The sequence below is a fragment of the Echiichthys vipera genome (assembly GCF_963691815.1).
Source record: "Echiichthys vipera genome assembly, chromosome: 21".
Lineage (NCBI taxonomy): Eukaryota > Metazoa > Chordata > Actinopteri > Perciformes > Trachinidae > Echiichthys > Echiichthys vipera.
In genome coordinates this window covers 17094615-17114537 of record NC_139846.1, presented here as the reverse complement: position 1 = coordinate 17114537, position 19923 = coordinate 17094615, and the positions used below count along the sequence as shown (strand labels likewise).

Genomic DNA, 19923 nt, shown 5'->3' with positions numbered 1-19923 from the left:
TGTCCCAGTTATATCACTCTGTCTCTGCCTCTACCCGCCTTCCCCCACAATCTCCCTTGCCACCTGCCTTTATTCTCAGTATGTCAGACTGCTCTCCTGCCATTACAAGTGTTTCCATTCGAAATATTTCGCTGCATCACGCCTCTGCATGCCTCAAGAATGGCAGAGTAACCTGTCTAACCAGGAACATGGTGCTCTGTGCAGCAACAATGCCACCTTATTCATTATCATACCCAGCAGTGTGTCATATCAAGAACATGTAGCTCAGACGTTAAAAAAAGTCAACAAATTGATCTGTGTGGCATTTATTATCACACCAAGTGTAAAATAATAAAGTAACATAAAGAACATGGCACACATGAGGCAGCATATTGTGTAGCAGATTCCCCAAAAGTTGTGGGAATATTCTGCGTGAGCCCTGCAGTTTTGTTGGCAGCGGCTCTTTCATCAGTTCTCCCTGTAGCAGACTGTATCCCTCTCTGTTCATATTTTGTCGGCTATATGCTTGTCGGCTAGCGGTGCATCTACCAGGGCTGTAGCTCTCATTAGCACCTTTGTTGAAATGCCTGGTGTCTCATCTGAGGGTCTTTTTCCTCTTATTCAATCCCCTTTTTATCCCATTATTCCATCTCCCACCAGCTTCTTCTTGCCCGTTGTACCCACAGTTGGCTTCAAATGCCCTGGTTAGTCCCCCAAACTCTCCTCCCCCATTCTCATTCTCCCTCTGGGTTTCACTCTGTCTCCCTCTTTCTCACTCCTGCTCTGTTCCTTTCACTCCATCTCTCTCTCCCTACCAGGGGTTTTTAATTAATGGCGAGCCATGATGCTTATCTTATCAGCAGATCACTCTGCTTTCTATTAACTACACTGACAGAGCTGGGAGGCTGCAGGGGATGGATGATACATACACACACACACACACACACACACATGCACATTAATATGTTGGCAGATACATACATACACTAAGATGAATATGAAAACATTTGCGTGCACACACACACACACACACACACACACACACAAACAAACACACACACACTCTCTGTCTCTCTGTCTCTCTCTCTCTCTCTCTCTCTCTCTCTCTGTCTCTCTCTCTCTCTCTCTCTGACAGACAAACTCACACAGAGACAAAAAGGCACAGAGGCAATTGTGTCCACATAAACACACATCATGATCCTATCTAAATATTGCCCCCCACACACACGTGCGCGCACACACACGCACACACGTGCGCGCGCGCACACACACACACACACACACACACACACACATATAAATAAACCGGCCTGATGGTATCTGGCTGTGTGATTTAAAGAGTGTTGTTTGAGGGTCTCTCCTCCTAAATCCCCTAAACGCCTTGGGAATCCCTCCCTCTTCCTCCCTCTCTCTATCTCCTCTCTACCTCCCTCCTTCAGACCTGCTTCCTGGCTGAATGAACACTTATCATTCGGCAGATAAAGAGCCGTCCACGACGGAGCTTGCTTTATCTTTGAGAGACATGTTTACTCCCTGTGAACGCTCCGCTTTTCACAGATGTTTCGTAGGCCTCATTCGCTTGATCCAAGAGAGATGAGAGTACAGTGTTGAGGCTGCAAAACCAAAAGACACACACAATCCTCTGCCCCATTGATTTTTACTCTCCAAGCAGGTCAATTGTCCCATATTTACCATGTTCATGTTTGGGGAGGCTAAGTTAGGAGGCAAAATAAATCAACATTTTTCGTGATGGCTTGATGGGGACTACAGTGAGCTGCATTTTGGCACAGAACAATGAGTATGAAGGCAGAAACAACAAAATCAATCCTCAAACACCGCAATCGATGGGAGTAGCAAAATTTCAACATACTTTTTTTTACAGATCGCTATAGAGTTGACAATTTTTTGAAAGGACATGGAGAGAGAGAGAGAGACAGAGAGAGAGAGACAGAGAGAGAGAGAGAGAGAGAGAGAGAGAGAGAGAGAGAGAGAGAGAGAGAGATGAAGTAACAGAGAAACAGTTTACAGAGTGGTTATTGAAGAAAATATTAAAGTACATTGTGAAGACACACGCGTGCACACTCAAGGTCGCCCACACTTTCTTGCACAGCCATAATTTTCTCATTTAGGGGACCGTAGCAAAACAATTATCAGCAGGGGATAATACAATAAAGAAGACCATTTCCTGGGTATTACCAAGGGACAAAACATTTATTTCACTTTGTCCAGTGTGCTCATAGGAGTGTAAACTCCTAATGGTAGAAATATAGAACATAACTCACACCACTCACACTGCAGGCAGCATGCAGGCAATACGCTGTGATATGCAATTCTTCAAACTTTTTACCCCTTTTTCTAAGCTTACTTGAAACTATTCCTGAACTCGTATCAATTCGTGGTTGTCCCATGGACTGTTTAAAACATGGATGTAGTGTCTAGGACGTCAGCCATAGGTTTCTGAAGAGTGTATGTAAAGTGTGAGTTACTCTAGCCGTCGCCATCTTGGCAGTGCCTGATGCCACCTAACTCCCGGCTAATCCAAATTGTAATTGAAATGGGCAAAGTGGAGCTTGGATGGAGCTGAGTCGGACACTTGCATATTGTCTTATTTTTTTCAGCAAATGTGTTAACTTGCTTGCATTGTACTGTTCCAGTCAAAAGTTACTGTATTTCACTATATCATGATACTTCAGATGTTCTCTTCAACACGCTCTTCAGTATGATAATCTCCAGGATCTTCATTTTTGCCAACCACTTTGGTTCAAAACATTCATCTCTTTAGTTGTTGTATTTTCACAACACACCGATTTCATATGAAATCACATGCCAGTCAAACTATGCAGGCAATGCTGTTATGCCTTTTTTTCCTTTGCTCGCCTTTGTAAGAGACATTTAACTCCTGTTTTCTGAAGCTTTTCAAGGAAAACCTAATTTCTCTTGAAATATTTGCAAAGTACAAATGTTTCTCTATTTAGTCGGAAAATTGTTCATGGATGCCATCTGCTTGAACTGCTGACCTCATCTTCCCTTCTGCTCTTTTCCTGTGCCTCTGATTGATGGAAATTACAATGTTTTGGTGAATTGGGTGTTTAGTGTGTGATTTGCATCATTTCTGTCCTACTGTGATGTTTAACTTCTCCAGTGACGAGAGCTTTTTGGTTGAAAACAGAACAAAGTGGATTTTTACATTTACTCTCTCATCCAAACTCTTCCATTTTATCTATGTGTCTTTTCTTCCTTGTACAATGTAAGCAAAAGTGTGGATACATGTAGCTCTGGGTATGTTTGGAGAGTCCATGTGATCTTATCAGACTACATTCAGGTAATCTCCTGTGTTTTGGTTAGATGCTTTGTTAAAGTGCTGCAGGAATCAAAGTGTCTGTCTCTTTCTCTGCAGAGAGTTTGGGTGGAGAGATCCGGAGCTGCCAGAGGTGATCCAGATGTTACAGCACCAGTTTCCATCAGTGCAGTCCAACGCTGCAGCCTACCTACAGCATCTCTGCTTTGGAGACAACAAGATCAAAGCTGAGGTTTGTCTGTGTGTGTGTGTGTGTGTGTATGTTGTGTGAGTATTTGATTAAGATCAGTGTAGTAGAGAACTTAATGATTGTAACTTGGATGATAGAAGCCATACCAAGGTGTGTATGAGGAACCAAATGAATACCTTCTTTTGAGTTGAAGTCCAAACAACTCTGGCTGTTTTCCATTTCCCTGCAGTCACTTTCAAGAAATAGTGCTTTAACTAACCCGTTTCACACAGATAGTCTGCATGATAAAGCTTGCCGCAATCTCCGTCCCTAAGCTGGGCCTTCTATTGAGTAGTATCTATAATGGAAGTGAAGTTCAATTAGTCCCAAAGTCACAAGTTGGTCTCTCAAAAGCAATTTAGGAGGGAAGCCCCTTTGTAACTCTCTATTAAACTCTTTAATAAGGCTCTAAAACAATGGAAGCGCCACATGCAGATGCACTCACATCCAATCGCAAAGATAAACACAAGTCTTTTCTTTTTCTCTTTCCTCAAATGCCCCTCACCACACACCACCCTATATCACCCTCAGAATCAATTTACCATTACACCACCTTTTTTTATTCTTCATGAAATTAATTTCAGTGCAGTCGTTAAATTGCTGCTTCTGCAACCTGCAAAGTCAGAAGTGATGCCACATTACTTAAATGCTCTTTCACACACAAATACAGTGGGACACACGGCGTCATGATGTGCAGACATGCAAAACACGCTTAAACCACAAATGTGTGTGTGGGGGGGGTGGGATATTAACTATCTGCATTTGCAATTAAACCCGAAACCCAAATCATCATCACACCACACTTCCACCCCTTTGCCCATGTCTCTTTGAAAGATAAGTGTTTGTGTCTTTTGTAATGGCTAAACTTCATGCCTAAATGGATCCAACAATGTAGGAAATAGCAACTATGTGTTGACAGTGATGCTTTGTGCAATGCAAGTCTGTTTCATTGTCTCGTTCAGGGCCTCAGGTGCTGCTTAACATTACATAAATTAAATCTGGATTAGATATCAACCAGCCAAAGTTGACACTTTGCATCACATCACATAAAAGCAACCATTTACACACACATGCTGTATCTACATGTACACACTGCCACATGTGTATACAATGACAAAGCAGCATGTGCACTGTTATGCACACACAGAAATGTGCCTTGAACCGTATTTTTAAATAGTTTTTAATGAAACATGAATATGACAGACAATCACTAAGCGTGATACGGGATATTAGATCCTTTTTGTTAATATCTTTTGTTAGAAGATATTGTGCTTCTGTACTGTGATGAGACTTGTTATGATAAATAAGGATTTCCTTTGTTTTAAAGCACTATTTACTGTGGAACAAAGCAATAATCCAGCTGTTGCCAATAGTGTTAACTTTAAAATTTTCTCCATTATCATAGTGCTTCTATTCACAGTTTAGCATTATTCTTGTCACACTTAAAGTAAGCCATTCTTCTGCTTCCTCCACTTTATTTCTGAAGTGTTTTTGAAACTCAACAGTGCCTTTTATGGCATTATGTTTGATCACCTTGGGAGGCTGTAACAAAGATGTGTGTACGTACTGCAGAGCCTTCACGCTAATGACGGAGCACATCTTGGAACATTTGACATCGCCTTTGTATCTGGCAGTATTCATTACATTTCAATGAAAGGATATTTAGAAGTTCCAGAAGAAAAAAAAACATTTCATGGCCTACATGAGCAAGTCTTTGAATGGTAGTTAGTTTTACTATTGATTTTCTCTCAACTTGCGTGCTAAATGTAATTGAAATGTCCCCTTTGTTCGCTGAACCTCTTCAGTATCTTGGTTGCTTCAAGGTTGCGATAGAGCTTTTTTTTCTTCTTTACAACAAATTTCTGAGTTAAAGCTAAAATGTATTTATCCACACAAAAGTAACTCATGTACATACGGTATATTGGATTTCCATATCTGAAATCTATGTACGTAAGTTCAAACAATATGTGTATACTGTACAGTATACTTACATATACAGTATGTATAAACTTTACATGAAACCTGTTCGATGGAATAATTTCATATATTGACCTATGTCATTATATTACAAATATGTATGTTTACGTGTGTAATATATTTGCCATATATGTTACATATATTTGTGTGTAATAACATTTATGAAAAACATGGTGTGTAGATATACTGTATGTTGAGTACATGTTACTTATTACTAACCTCACTCCGCCAGATGGATTGATTCGCATTTGTTCAGCACATCCATCTGGGAACTCTCGTTTGGAGATGTTTTGGAAAGGGGTGAAAATACTGGTTACTGATTGGATAAACCATCCGTCTATCACCAACATACGGGCCAAATCAACCAATCAGATCCACAAAGCGTATCACGTGCAACAACATGTCGGTAAAGGATATTTGCGGTTTGTGTAATGCAAATTTATGGATAAAAGGCACAATATCAGTGGCCCGGTCCATATTCCAACAGAAGGATTCAAGGGGAAAAAGCGTTAGCAAGCAGCTTGCTCGATAGCTGCGCTAATCTCATCCGTGGAAGCCGCCATGTTGTGAACAGTCGCGTCTCCTTTTATCACACTTACAATTTTAGAGTAATCAATTAACCTAACACATGCATGTCTTTGGACTGTGGGAGGAAACCGGAGAACCCGGAGAAAACCCACGCATACATATATATATATATATATATATATATATATATATATATATATATATACATATATATATCTTTTCATATACTTGTATGAAATAAATAAATGTTGTTGACATACATGGTTGCAACTTACACCATCTCAAAATTCCTCATATAAATATATATTTAATACATGTACATATACAATATGTGTCTACATCTTCATATATCCTTATGATCTATGTTTGTGATATCAATATGTCACCTGATGTGTAACATATGACATTATCACTCTTGATATAGGGGCATATACATATGTCATATACTGTATTACATTTCTGTATGGGTCTGTCATTGTTCTGTTACAAAGGCTACAAAAAATGTGCAGGGATACAATACAATATAATAATACAACACATTTATTCTGTGAGGCATACTGTAGATAACATAAATGCTTTCCTTTTCTTCATTGAGCTGCTCTTTAGCTGTAATTTCTTTAAAAAGAATGGCGTTCTTTGAGTATTCAGTAATTCTTTCTTTTCTTCATGCGCCCATCAACTTCTCAGTCCTGGCACTTGCTGTTATCAAGAATTCAATGTAGACAGAAATTCAATGAATTGAGTTACTATTGAGTACCAAGATCACAGAAACTAAGGACACGTTCCTTCTGTCATTTGATTACAATTTCACACAATGTGTGCATCTAATAATGTTTAACATTGCTCCTTGGGCAAGTTCACAGTGTCGTCCCTCACTTATGTCCCTATAGACTTCCATGACATTTTATTCAGGCTTTGGCTCTTACTTTGCCTGACGCATCATTCCAATCAGCCGATACGGAGGTGCAAAGAGCAGACCAAAGAAGGGTAAATATAGGGTTATAAACTGGTATTTTTGTTGTAAACATGGTTATTTTTGTTAAGTGATTAAAATGTTGACTTTTGGCGGAACAGTTATTTTGCGACACAAACATGCCACTTCAGTGTATGTAATCATGATTTTTTTTTTAAATTTAGACTGCATTGTCAGATGTATGACGCATTGGCTCTGTCAGATATAAAAGGGTAATTGATGTCACACAGCTTTCTAGAAATTGTTTTTTGTTTGAATCTGTAAGCTTGCCTGATTTAAAAATAACCTTTGTCAGTAGTAGTTGAATATGCACTCGCAAATAACATGGCAGCTTTATTACCCAGGGACTCATATCAGAGCAGATGTCAAAGAAGATTAGATAATAAAGGGACAGGTAATGCATTGAGATTTCATTTTGTCAAAACTTGGCAGACTGCACAGATGATGTTTTCTGAGGACAGGGAGATCCTCTGTGCCTGAGGACATTTAGGAGTCAGCCTTACAGTGCCCCTGCTCCTTCTTGTGTCTTGAGTTGTGTAGAAATCATCTTAACTCATGTAGGTACCCACTGAACACAGAGGGAATACAGGGTTAGATGGTTACGTAGGTGGTTGCCACCCGCCATAAAAGTGACGAAAGAAGAAGAAGCGACCTCAGTGCACTTGTCAGTTAGTCCGACAGCACTGAAGGCATAGAGTATCGGTGGATGGCAAGGTAGTGAGAAAAATAGGTCAGAGACGGACAGGAATGTAAATTGCTCTGATATTCCGCTTAACCCCTTCCAGTGTTGCTGGCGGGTGACAGGCATTGTTCAGTGGGATAAAACAGGTCAACAGTAGATGCCACATAGAACCTGAAGAGTAATCTGTGTCAAGGCAACACTGGCGAACAAAATTACCTTCGGGATTGGATGAAAGGGTCCATATCCATATTTACTGTAGGGTGGGAATGGGCCTTTAAGGTACACCAACACACAGGCACACACACGCAAACTGTCAGACTAAAGTTCAGTCACATCAGTAATTCATTTTGTGTAGCAGCATTGTCGATATCCATTTATCCAACAGACCGGTTGAAGGGAGAGGAACGTGCCCCCTGACTCTGTGTCACACACACCCAAGCCCAACCCTCTTCTCTCCTACACATATCAATTTTGTTTAGTTCACACATCACATATTACTGTCTGCCTCTTCCACTTGATTTTGTTACAAATTACCTTTATTTCTCCTCCTCACAATTTTTATGGCTGGAGCCGTTATGTTTTTGGGTTGTCTATCCGTCCATCTGTCTCATTCTTATGAATGTGATATCTAAGGAACCCCAGGAGGAAATTGTTTCAGTTTTTGCAAAGGTACTGTGACCTCACAAAACACGCTTTTGGCCTATGAACTCGAGAATTCATACGCTAATTATGACAACATTTAACACAAATGCTGTTATTCAATGCCATAACTCAGGAACAGAAGGGGAGACATTTGGTTGGATACTGAAATGGTGCCATGGTGCCTTGAAACTGATATTTTCTGTGCTGCTGGGTTGAAGGTCTTCGTTACATATGTAATCTAAGTCTGGATGGACACAGACTTGACTGGTTGGCAGAGGCGTACAACCTCAAGGTGGTAATTCTAGTTCATGATATGAAATGGTGTTTTTTTTTACAGTAAATCAGATTGATTATACAGTATAGTGGATCTTGTATCCGATGCTAATCTCAGTGAGAATTGCAGTGTATATTACGGTTAGAGACAGCCAATGAGGTAAAGTCAGTAATGGTAAAAAGAAATGAAAATCTCATTTCAGATTTTTAAACCGTGAAGTGTGCAAACTACAAGCTGTGAATATCTCCTCAACAGACATCAGCATGAGAAATGAGAAAGACACAGTGAATGATGCATAGCAAATACTGTAATAATATTGCATGTTTCTGTCCCTGTTTACACAGTGCACACCATATATTATCTGCAATTTTCCCCTCATATCTCAATTCTCACAGCTGGCAACAATATACTGAGTAGTTCATCAATAAGTACCTATTTTAGGAAGTGAAAAACCTTTTACTAACCTTGCATCGGCAGACTAATTGGAAAATGCATATTGGTCCGAAAGTTTTTCTATTACAGTGGGCATTATCAACTGACGTAGACTAAAATGCCTCTGGATGCACTTGGATGGACCTTTAAACAATCAGTATAATGACATGAGACCAACACTTGTCATTTGAGGCAATGCTTGGTCTGTTTTGAAGTAAGTAACATTACCCTAAAATGTGTTTCTCAGAACATTTGGGAAGAGAAATAAGCAACATAGTAACAGAACTTTGATTTTTTTTTTTTTATCATCACTGTTTAGTTTGACAGTTTGTTCCAAGTTTAGTGAGCCTGGAGCGTGACCCTGGACAGATCTGGACACACTGGATGCAGTTAGACCTGCAGCCAGTCAGAGTAATGAAACATGTGACTTTTCATATGTGGACTGGTGGGTGAAGGTCCTCTTTGATTGGTCCCTACCAAGGTTCTATTTGGCTTGAAATCTGTCTGAATGTGAGGGGTGCCGGACACATCTGCCAGAGCGAATAAAACATGAGTTCAGCAGATTCGTCTGGTTCCCAGGCTAGTCTCTTTCATCAATGATCTTTTTTTTTTGACACTCAAGCAAAACTATCCCTAACCTCAGTGTTGAAGTAGCCTCTAGGTAACATTTATATAATGTGCATGGTTTGATTTGATTTAGTGGTCTCGCGCTGAGAGTTTGTTGGTAGACCCTTTGAAATCGGTCTACAAACGTACATCTGAATTAATGGGCATATTTATTTGAAACTACTGTGAACCACCCACTTACCTACACATGCACTATCACACACTGGGATTATTAAACACTTTCCTTATCTCTTGCTGTGACAGGTAGTGTTTTTTGTTTTCTCTGTTGCTCAACTCTTCATACAACAGCATAGAGCCTCTAGTGTATTTGTCATGGCATATTTTCACAGTTGTGATTCTTACTTTTAATACTGATGCACAAATAACCGTGTCTCTGCCTCAAAACAATATTAGGTAGCCATAAGTTAACGTCATGATTGGCCCAGTTTAGAAGGCTCCAGAGGGAAATGTTAGCTTAGGGCCAAGAACTCAATTAGCCAAAGGTTTAAAGGCTCTAAAATGCAGTTAGCCTGAGGCTAAGTGTCAGGTAAAAACAAAAGCCCTTGCATGTGTGTATGCCAGCCTGAGTGTGCACGTGCGAGGAAGAGTTGAAAGGTCTGACACAGCTTCACTCAGTCTCCTCAATGACAACATGCGAACAGTAAACGATCTACTATGTGCTGCTGATTAGTGTTGATGTTCCATATGTGGTGACTCAAACGCACATGCCCCCGCGCAGGTTTGTGTCACCGGTGTGTCCCGCTGCCAGATTTTATGCCGGCAGCACCTCTGATTCTCACAATCCCAGCTGTCACCACTGCTAACTGTTACCACGGCAATGCTGTCGCTATGGGTTACCAATAGCTGTGGCCGCCACGGAACAGTGGGAGACAAAGACAAATCAATCTGCGCTTCTAATCTTCTTTACATGGAAAAGAGGAACAGGCAAAGAGGTATTGGCACGGCTTGTAGGTAGCTCAGAGGCAATACAGAGTAATAGCACTATGGCTTTTATGGAATAACAGATTAACTGTGACACAAGCATAAAGAGGGAGAGATCAGTACTAGAGAGAAGGGAAGAAGAGCAGAGAGAGGAGGAGGAGGAGAGGAGCAGTGGTGAGGACTGGAGGGCATAAGTGGGACAGCAAATCATGTTGAGGAAATTGTGTGGCCAATGGAGCAAGGTTAGTTTGCCATTCATTGCATCCCTTAATCCATTTTAATTGAAGAGATAAGTAAAGTCATTTTGCTCGATAAACTCCTGCTGTGTCATCAAACACCTCCATCCTCTCCCTTCCCTCCATCACTTTCTTTTGCTGTCTTTTACTCCTTTTACAGTCATTCTCTCCCCCCACCTGGCCCATATTTGTCATCTGTGTGGTTTCACTAAGAATAAATCAAAGTTAAATTGCACTTAAACACTCATTCTGATAGTGTGATATTTCTTTTCTTTTTTCCTTGCTTACTCGTACCAGTTGTGTGAGGTTTCCACAGGACACAAAACAAAGAGTGCCAGGGATAATCACAGGAAAAGGCCTGGAGGTCTGCCATATTTTTTGCACTTTACAGTTCCTGTCAACATGTCTGTATAGTACAACCCACCCATCTGGTGCTTCACGATTAAACAGACACTAAGAATTGCTTTATAGTACCTAATGTCCCAAGTCTGGGGGAAAATGTGCAGAAAAAAAGAGGGTTTCAGAAAGGCCTGATTGTGCAGTTAACTGTGAAAAACTTTTTCCCAGTTATCTGGATGAGTGACTCTGCCTGTTGCAGTACTCCAGAGATTCAATAAAAGTGGAAGCGTGGAAGACTCTCTCTCTCTCTCTCTCTCTCTCTCTCTCTCTCTCTCTCTCTCCCTCTCTCTCTCTCTCCCTCTCACGCTAACCCACACAAGTTGCTCTATCCATGTTGGTATCAGTCTCCTGGTGATCACAGCAGCCTGTTTCTGGTGATTAGTACTACACCCCTGTCAGTTGGACTAAACACGGCTAGCTGTAAGCTCTTTGGCCCCCTAAGGCCAGTGAAGATCCCTGCAGTGGAGAAGCGATGTAGGAGGGTTGAACAAGCATCAGCATAGGGAGAAGGCAATATGTGTAGCGCCATGGTGGGAATGCATTATGTGTAACACCATAGGGGGAAGGAATAATGTGTAACACCAGAGTGCCCTCATTGTTATCCCCACTGAGCTAACAGCCCTGACTGCCTTGTCTGATATAATCATAAATTTGGCCTGATTGGCTTCTCTTTTATGGGGCATGTGTCTTTGTGTGTGTCACATAGCAAATACAACAATACAATACAATTTGAAGAGGTGGTACATGACATTAGAGGCAATACATCCCAACTGCCCTTTACAGAAAGGAGAGGCCACTAGTTTCACACAATACCTTAAAAGCAATTCTTACCTTTCTGGCATGTCGCACTTAGTTAAAAAAAAATTGAACACGAACCACTCCGCCTCTCTCCAAAGTTCCACCCTCTTCTCCCTGCCTTCCCTCTGACACTCCTTCCTCCCCTGACGCATGCAAACGAAACCGGTCAAGCATAGACATATCAGCCTTATTTACACAGATGTCAGCTAGCCACCATTATCTATTAGCCAGAGAAGTCCTCTGGCAGTGTGCGAAACTATTTAAAAATATTATGGTCTGCAAATTTACCGACTGAACAATTATATCTGGATAAGCTATTTGCTGTTGCTGCTATTGTTAAAGAAGTACTGAATAAAATGATGCAATAAAAATGTGTAAAACTTATATTATGTGCCAAAACTCAAGCATTATTTTTAACTGGCACTTATATTTATGTTTTATAAGTGTGTATTCACAGTTTATGAATGTTAACATTAAATATCTTGATCTTGGTTTAAGACTGGGATGAACAGTATAAGTATGAATACTTGAAACAGTTAAAAAATAACATTGAATTAAAATATGCTAAATCAGTTTGTGCATTATATATTCTGTTTGTTTTCTTATACATAAAAATATACTAGCATGCTCTAGGCTGTTTATATTTTAAAAGGTTCTAGTCTAGGGATCACAAATGTCTCTGTGGTCATTTTTTATGTTTAGACCAATGCTTTCCATACCCATCATACAAGATCATACTGGCATACTTTTGTGTGCCTCCATTTTCCTTTTCAGTTAGCAGAAACAAAACAAGCCATTAGTAACAATAACTCTATGCAGGGTGGAGACAAAAGGGGAGAGAAAACAGAAATAGTGTATTAAAAATGGAGAAGAAACAGAACGGTGCTGAGAATGACGTCCCAACTGAGTTGACCTTGTTATAGTCTGAAAAACATTATTTTTAAGGGGGGTCTAGTCAGGTTAACCACTCTTAGCACTACCAGTTGATAACACAGTGGTATTTTGCACGTACAAACACCATATCAACATGTCCTCAGATAGAACATGGACAGCACTGTGTGTACGACTTATTCAGCGGTGTTCAACTTTAACTGTTGATTCTGGGTGCCGCCATGTTGGATTGCGAGGTGGGGCTCTGAGAGATCTCCCTCTGGAAACCCTGAAATTCCGACTTCAGGGGGTGTGCCAGATGAAATATCCGACTTTGAACTCTGAAACTGCGACTGTGTTCACGCATGTTTTGTTAGCAAGCAAAATTGGTGTCACAACTCCTTTCCTCCCCTTATCAGTGTAATAAAGTGTCACTTTGTGAAAGCAGTCATTAGTTTTGTTATACTATCTATAATTAGTATACACTGAGTTGTTAATCTGATTGGCAGGGTTAACTGTAGGCCACACGCACCCATACTGTACACACATACCTAGCTATCTGCTTAAACCGTTGATCGCCAACATTTTTCTGGCAGCGGGTGTTAATAATACAGACTTTGTGAAGTATATGTGCATAAATGTGAACCATGTGAGTCTATGATGGATTTTTTAAAAACGTTTTTACTGATATGGTTTATTTGATCCTCAGATCCGCAGACAGGGAGGCATCCAGCTGCTGGTTGACCTGCTGGACCACAGGATGAGTGAGGTTCACCGTAGCGCCTGCGGAGCCCTGAGGAACCTTGTGTATGGAAAGGCCAACGATGAGAACAAAGTGGCCCTGAAGAACTGCGGAGGGATTCCTGCCTTGGTCCGCCTGCTGAGGAAGACTGGAGATGTGGAAATCAGGGAGCTGGTCACAGGTACTGATGCTGCGCCAAATTTACACCTCACCTCTTAAGCATTGCTATTTCATGTTATAGCTGCAGTTATTCTCCAGTCTGATCCAGACTCTGCTTCTATGGCCTCAGGACAGGTTATAATGAGTGTGTGTGTGTGTGTGTGTGTGTGTGTGTGTGTGTGTGTGTGTGTGTGTGTGTGTGTGTGTGTGTGTGTGTGTGTGTGTGTGTGTGTGTGTGTGTGTGTGTGTGTGTGTGTGTGAGTGGATAGAATTTGATATGTGGAGATATAAGGATCCGTCATGCTGCTATATGCATACGTTATTACACAGAGGCGGCGTCATTTCATGTACCTACATTGCAAAAATGTTTCAGACAGCAAGAGAAAAAAAACAACTATATTTTCAGTTTTTTTGTTTGTTTTCTGTTTTTTTTAAGCCTGTTGTTTGTTTGTTTGTTTCATTTGTTTATCTGGTTGTGCATACTTCAGAGTAAGAGGAGTGTGACTCACTCCTCTGACTTATTTTAATCTATAGTTGGTCAATCCAGAAAATGTAGAACTCTGATACCCATTTATGACTCAAACATACTTGCACACACATAAAGGAGGCATGCACACATTCCTAGCAACAAACACATACTTTTAAATACAATCACCGCATTGTTTTCTAGTGTTGTTTGGCCTTGACAGTGCCAAGAGTTGAGAATTCATACGTATTCAAATTCAAATTCAAACGTAGATTTTTTTTCATTATGTTACTATTCATGAAACCAAGGCTGTTCAGCTTCAGCTCCTTCAGATGTCAAACTATTTAATATTCCACCTTAACTTTTATCACCTCAACAGCCTAATAAGCATAACTTCTGAAAAGAATGTAGAGGAAGCAGAGATCATTACACTCATGGGTGTTTTGTTAGTGTCCTCTCTTCAACTGCTGGAGTTGTAATGCAATATGAGTTTTTGTGGGTGTCTGCAAACAATCACAAAAATGTTTGTGTATCCAACTAACATTGAAGTCCCTGCCAGCAAATGAGGTTTCTTACATCACTAGTCAATCTTGTTTTAACCTGGAGGACAAGAGCAGAACAAGTTAGCCAGTGCACCAGAGACACACACATGCATGCAAACTTAGGGGCGTACATGCAAACATACTCGGCTGCACAGTACCTATAAGTATCCCCACAATACTGTATACAGCTCATTTTACCATCCACCTCAGCAAACAGACATTACACAAGCTGATATAATTTGATTTCCATTTTCTGAAATATTTTGCAATATGCCTCCCACTAAGAATTTAATATTCTCCTCGAGGCCCTTTAGTGCCGCGACAAACACTAACACATCCAAGTAAATGCTCGCACTCACACATACAGTTCATCACCTCAGCATGTGTGTCATCTAAATGTGCAACTTCAGTTGTTTTCCAGCATGGCATTGGTTCTACAGCCTCAGGAGAGGTAAAAATGATGACCCGCTCTTCGTGTGTGTGTGTGTGTGTGTGTGTGTGTGTGTGTGTGTGTGTGTGTGTGTGTGTGTGTGTGTGTGTGTGTGTGTGTGTGTGTGTGTGTGTGTGTGTGTGTGTGTGTGTGTGTCTGTGAGTGTGCGTGTCCGTGCGTGTGCGTGCGTCCATGCGTGCATGTGTCCGTGTGTGTGTGTGCGCGTGTGTGTGTGTGTTTGGGTATGTGCGTCACCGGACTCATTCTATGAAGGTTAAAATCTTTGATACTTATGAAATACAGCAAATAACAATGAGTGTCCTAGAGACGCACAAGTAGTAGATAATAAATTAAGAGTTTGCTGCAATATAAATGAAGTGTGTGAGCTGTGACCTGTGACATGTGGGGGTCTGAATGCGAGCAGCCTTGCAGACGTTGACACTTCTGACAGAGAAGGAGGGAGCCAATCAGTTTCTAATCTTCTTTTATTATCTTTTGCATTCACACCTACTGTATGTTCTTACTTAAGTCCCTCTCCTCCTCACATCTTACTCTTCTCTTCTTTATCCGTATGCGTGCTGGCCTCCTACCTAGTTTCGTGTCTTGCATGACATTGAGCTGGAACTTTATGTATCTGCACTTGTATCGCCATTGTTTCTCGCCCTTTGCTCAGACAAAAGCCCTCTTTGTTGCACCAGGTTAGTCCTGAGATAAGACAGACCATGTTCACACTCCTAGGAGAGGATTGGACATTCCCAAAGATAAAATACAATCATGCTCATTCACTCATACGTGCACAGACCTAGATTCAAACAGACATACATGCACACACAAAACCACACATGCACACAAAGAAAACAGAGATAAAATCGGTGGGGCGCCCCTCATGTTCAATTTGACTTCTGACCCCATTTCCCTCAGCGGGAAGAAAGCTCATCTTCAAGCGCGCACACACATGCACGCTCCAACATCCATCCCTCGATGCACCCTCATAGGTCACTCGCTCTCTGGGGAGAAGGGGACCCGGCGGATCACAACAATGACAGCCAGCAAGCTGGCGAGGAGTTTTGTCTTTCTCTTTACAGACCCCTCAAATATTGATAACAGCCCACTGGAGAATAGAGAGGAAAGAAAATGTAGGATATAGGAAAGTAAGGATGGAAGGAGTTGGTTTTATTTCCAAGACCCTTTCACTGTTATTGACACTGCCATAACTGGTTGGAAGGAGGCAGGAAATACACCCTAAAAGGAAAGGACAGTTAGAGCATGGAGGGGGATGGAGAAGGAGGAAATTTTGAGCAGAAACCAGGGAAATGGAAGGAAGTAGTAAGGTGTGTTTTTCCTCAAACAAATAATCGATCTTCTAGAATGGTGGAATACGATTGGGATAGAGGGAATGAGAAGGAGAGGGAACAATAACCAACAAATGGCAAAGCAGTGATTACTAGGAAGGAAGAACAGAGCATATACTGTAGAGATGATGTAAACCTATACTGTACATGTCAGTGATGGCTGTCACCAGACTTCACCTAAAGGGACATTCCGGCACCTTGAAGAATAGCACCACAGCACCGGAGAAATTAAAAACACATCTTGGAGGTGAAGTGTATACGTGTGCAGTCTGTATGCTGTCTAACGAATGAATAAATTGCATGATGCATACCGCATCATATTTTGAGCTCTGGCTTTTATAAATAGTCATTGCACAAACACACACTGTGAAATTCTATCATCCATCTCCCTTTGCTTGACTCTTCCTGTCTTTGCCCTTCTCTGTCTTGTTCTCCCCTGCTGCTGGCTGACTGAATCAGTGTCATGCATGACTCTGCTCTGTTGTGTGTTTACTTTGGTACTTAGCATTGAACTCAGCATTCCAATTGCTTTCATGCCAGTACAGCTATATTTTGAAGTCTATCTTTATTTGCCTCGTGGAACACCCCGCTGGAGCTTTATTTCACCTCTTAAACTGTTTGCTTAATTGCTCTGTAATTTAATTAGCTGTGCTTTAAGTGTTGTTGTTTTTTTCCACTTTTACAAATAGAGACCATGGGTGCATTGTGTCAAAACTATGTTTTATTCTGTACAGGCCATTGACACTGTTTTAATGAAATGATTCAAGCGACGGACAAATGTAAATAGGCCGCATGCCGAGGTGAGCTGTGATGGCGCTGGTCTGTGAAAGAGTGTTGCCATTTTTGCCTTTTGAATTTGAAGATAAGAAATATTTTAACTCATGCTATCTTATGCGATCATAATCCTTATGCATTTGATTTGTACCCATGTCAACATGATGAGCCACAGTTTTTTTGCTGCTAATTAAGTACACTCACTGAAACACTCAAAGTGAAGCCAACTGACTGCTCTTGCCATTTAGTTTCTTTTCCTGCAACTATGCATGACTTTGGGGGCCCCTGGTGGCCTCAGAGCCCTAAGCAGCTGCTAAACTGGCTTATGGGAAGGGCTGGGTCTGCTCCAGATGCCTTTTGGTCTATGATCATTGATTGCACCTCTTGGAAATCACAAATGAACTGAGAGGTTTCAGATGATTTGATCTGGCAATATCAAAGGTTAGTTCTGTCATACAGACAAAAACAGGTCTCCAAATGATTTTGATTATTGTTTCTTCAACCAGCACTTTAGCAGTTACCTCCTGCTTACATCAACTGTTTCTACACTGATGGTTTGTATGAGTTGGTTTGGCCAAAATCTTTGACAAAAAGTAGTTGAAATGAATATTGGTTGTACAGGCTAGAGAATGTAAGACAAGAAAATAATGAAGTAACGGTAACCCCCTCCTATGACATCAGTAGTCCAAGTTCTGTTGGTCTGAACCTCTAAATACTTTGGACTGCAGTTGTGATGGGCAGCTACAAGATGAGTCTGTGTGAATGTTTAGAAACTCGGACAAGTGTTGCAAATACCATAACAACGTTTAGAGAGAATTAAAAAAAAAAAACCTTATTATCTCCTCTGCAGTGATATGTAGCAAGAAGGCATGCAGATCTACTCCCAAATTACATTCCTGTCAGAGCTTGACCTTCATTACTAATTGGTGGCTAAATGATTTGAAAGCAAGCAAATGGCAGTCGGTGAGGTTCATCAGGGGCAGTGGTGCATACCCAAATGACATCAATAGACACAATCTTCAACTGCTGGATTAAAAAAAAGAAGTGGTTGTGCTACAGTCATAACAAATCAGCCTCCTCATTACTGCCTCTGTGTTGTCAGCTTCGTCAAAGCGCTTCCCTATTCTCTGTGATTAAAGAATCTGTTTAGGTCTGGGGAAATGAGACAGGGCATACTTCTTTCTTTTTTTTTTTTTTGGTGACCGGAAAAACCTTCCCTCAACAATTTACCCTATCTCCCTGTCGGTTCTGAAGTTTAAATATAGACAAGCTTTATTGGTTTCCTGGGTCTCAGCATGAAGTAGATAGGACAAAGTAAAGGCTTCCGGGCCTGTCAGTCAAAGTCTAGTCGATGCAGAGGCTTTGGGTGTCAATAGAAGATGCTATCCCCACTCAGGGGCTCACCTTGAGGCAGTGGACCATGGCATAACTCGGCTGTTGCAGCTGCTGCTGTTGGCTCTGAAATGCTTGTTGGGCAAAGAAGCAGCTGCTGAGGAAAGTCGTTTGTTTAAAATGTGGGCATTTGTGCAAACATCTTTAATATATAACTCTTAAGGTGTTATTCATGGTTTAAAGCTCAACAAAAGTAGATTTTGGCTAATGGCTCATTCAAACATTATAGTGTCTGAAAGTGCTGATTGATATTCCATGTATAGCTCAGCAGTGTAAAGATGAAAATAGAGACCTAGGTCTCAAAAGCATTACAAAGCAAAATGAAATAAGCACTTATATGCAGGTCTATCAAACACAAAAAACCTGCTTAAAAAAAGGTGATAACATGTAGTATGCCTTTCTATTCTTTTTTCTGGTGTGTTGGAAAACAGGGTCAGTAAACAGTAGAATGCAGCATGGAGACCAATGCAAATGTTAACAGTATTTACTTATTTATTTCAATCTATCACTTTCTCAGTCCCTCTTTCAAAATCAGATGGCTAATTTGGAATGATATTCAAGCACTGCTAGGGCGGAGACTGATGGAATTTGTGGCTTAGGTGATAAAAAGTCGCAGAAGATAGCAACGGAGGCAGCGCAGATGATAATATTGTGATGGAAAAGGGGCGAAAATTAGCATGTTCACCTGCGTGTCGTGTTTCCATCACTGCCGTTTGGAGAGGAAGCTGATAAATACCTGCGACTGCTGCAGAGTTATTTATCCTGGGAATAATTGGGTAAAGGTAGCCTTTCCAACTAAAGACAAAACCCAGATGTTATTGGGTATTAGTGGGTTTTTTGGCCAGTAACAAACGATTTTGTATACCGAAGAGGTCAACCTGTTTCAGATTATGCAAACTGAGGACTTTAGTAACAAACCAACATAATGAAATAGTACTGCTGCCATGCTTTACTGTGAAATGATTCACCCTGCCTTCTGTGACTTTAAGGCAGGAATCCCTGCTCTGTGTAGATGTTCAAATATACATGCCCCCTCTACTGTTATTGTATTTGCCAAGGCTCGTAACCCTCTTTGAGAAATGCTTGAGGACAATATAGTATAAGCAGTAACGATTTACACCGACTGTAGCATGGATAGTTGTAGAACCCTGGGGTTAAGGCAGCAATTGTTAACATGCTGTCACCTATAATGTTACCCAAA

The 19923-nt window shown here is 40.9% G+C and overlaps 1 protein-coding gene across 1 annotated transcript in view; it reads left to right on the top strand.

The window, feature by feature from the left end:
- Positions 1-19923, top strand: part of ctnnd2a (catenin (cadherin-associated protein), delta 2a) — a gene marked incomplete at both ends in the record, with an annotated part of 219090 nt that overhangs the window by 135580 nt on the left and 63587 nt on the right. The window contains 2 exons of the mRNA XM_083935772.1: positions 3377-3509; positions 13575-13788. Of these exons, the coding sequence (XP_083791898.1) occupies positions 3377-3509; positions 13575-13788 (347 nt within the window). The remainder of the gene's footprint in view (positions 1-3376; positions 3510-13574; positions 13789-19923) is intronic.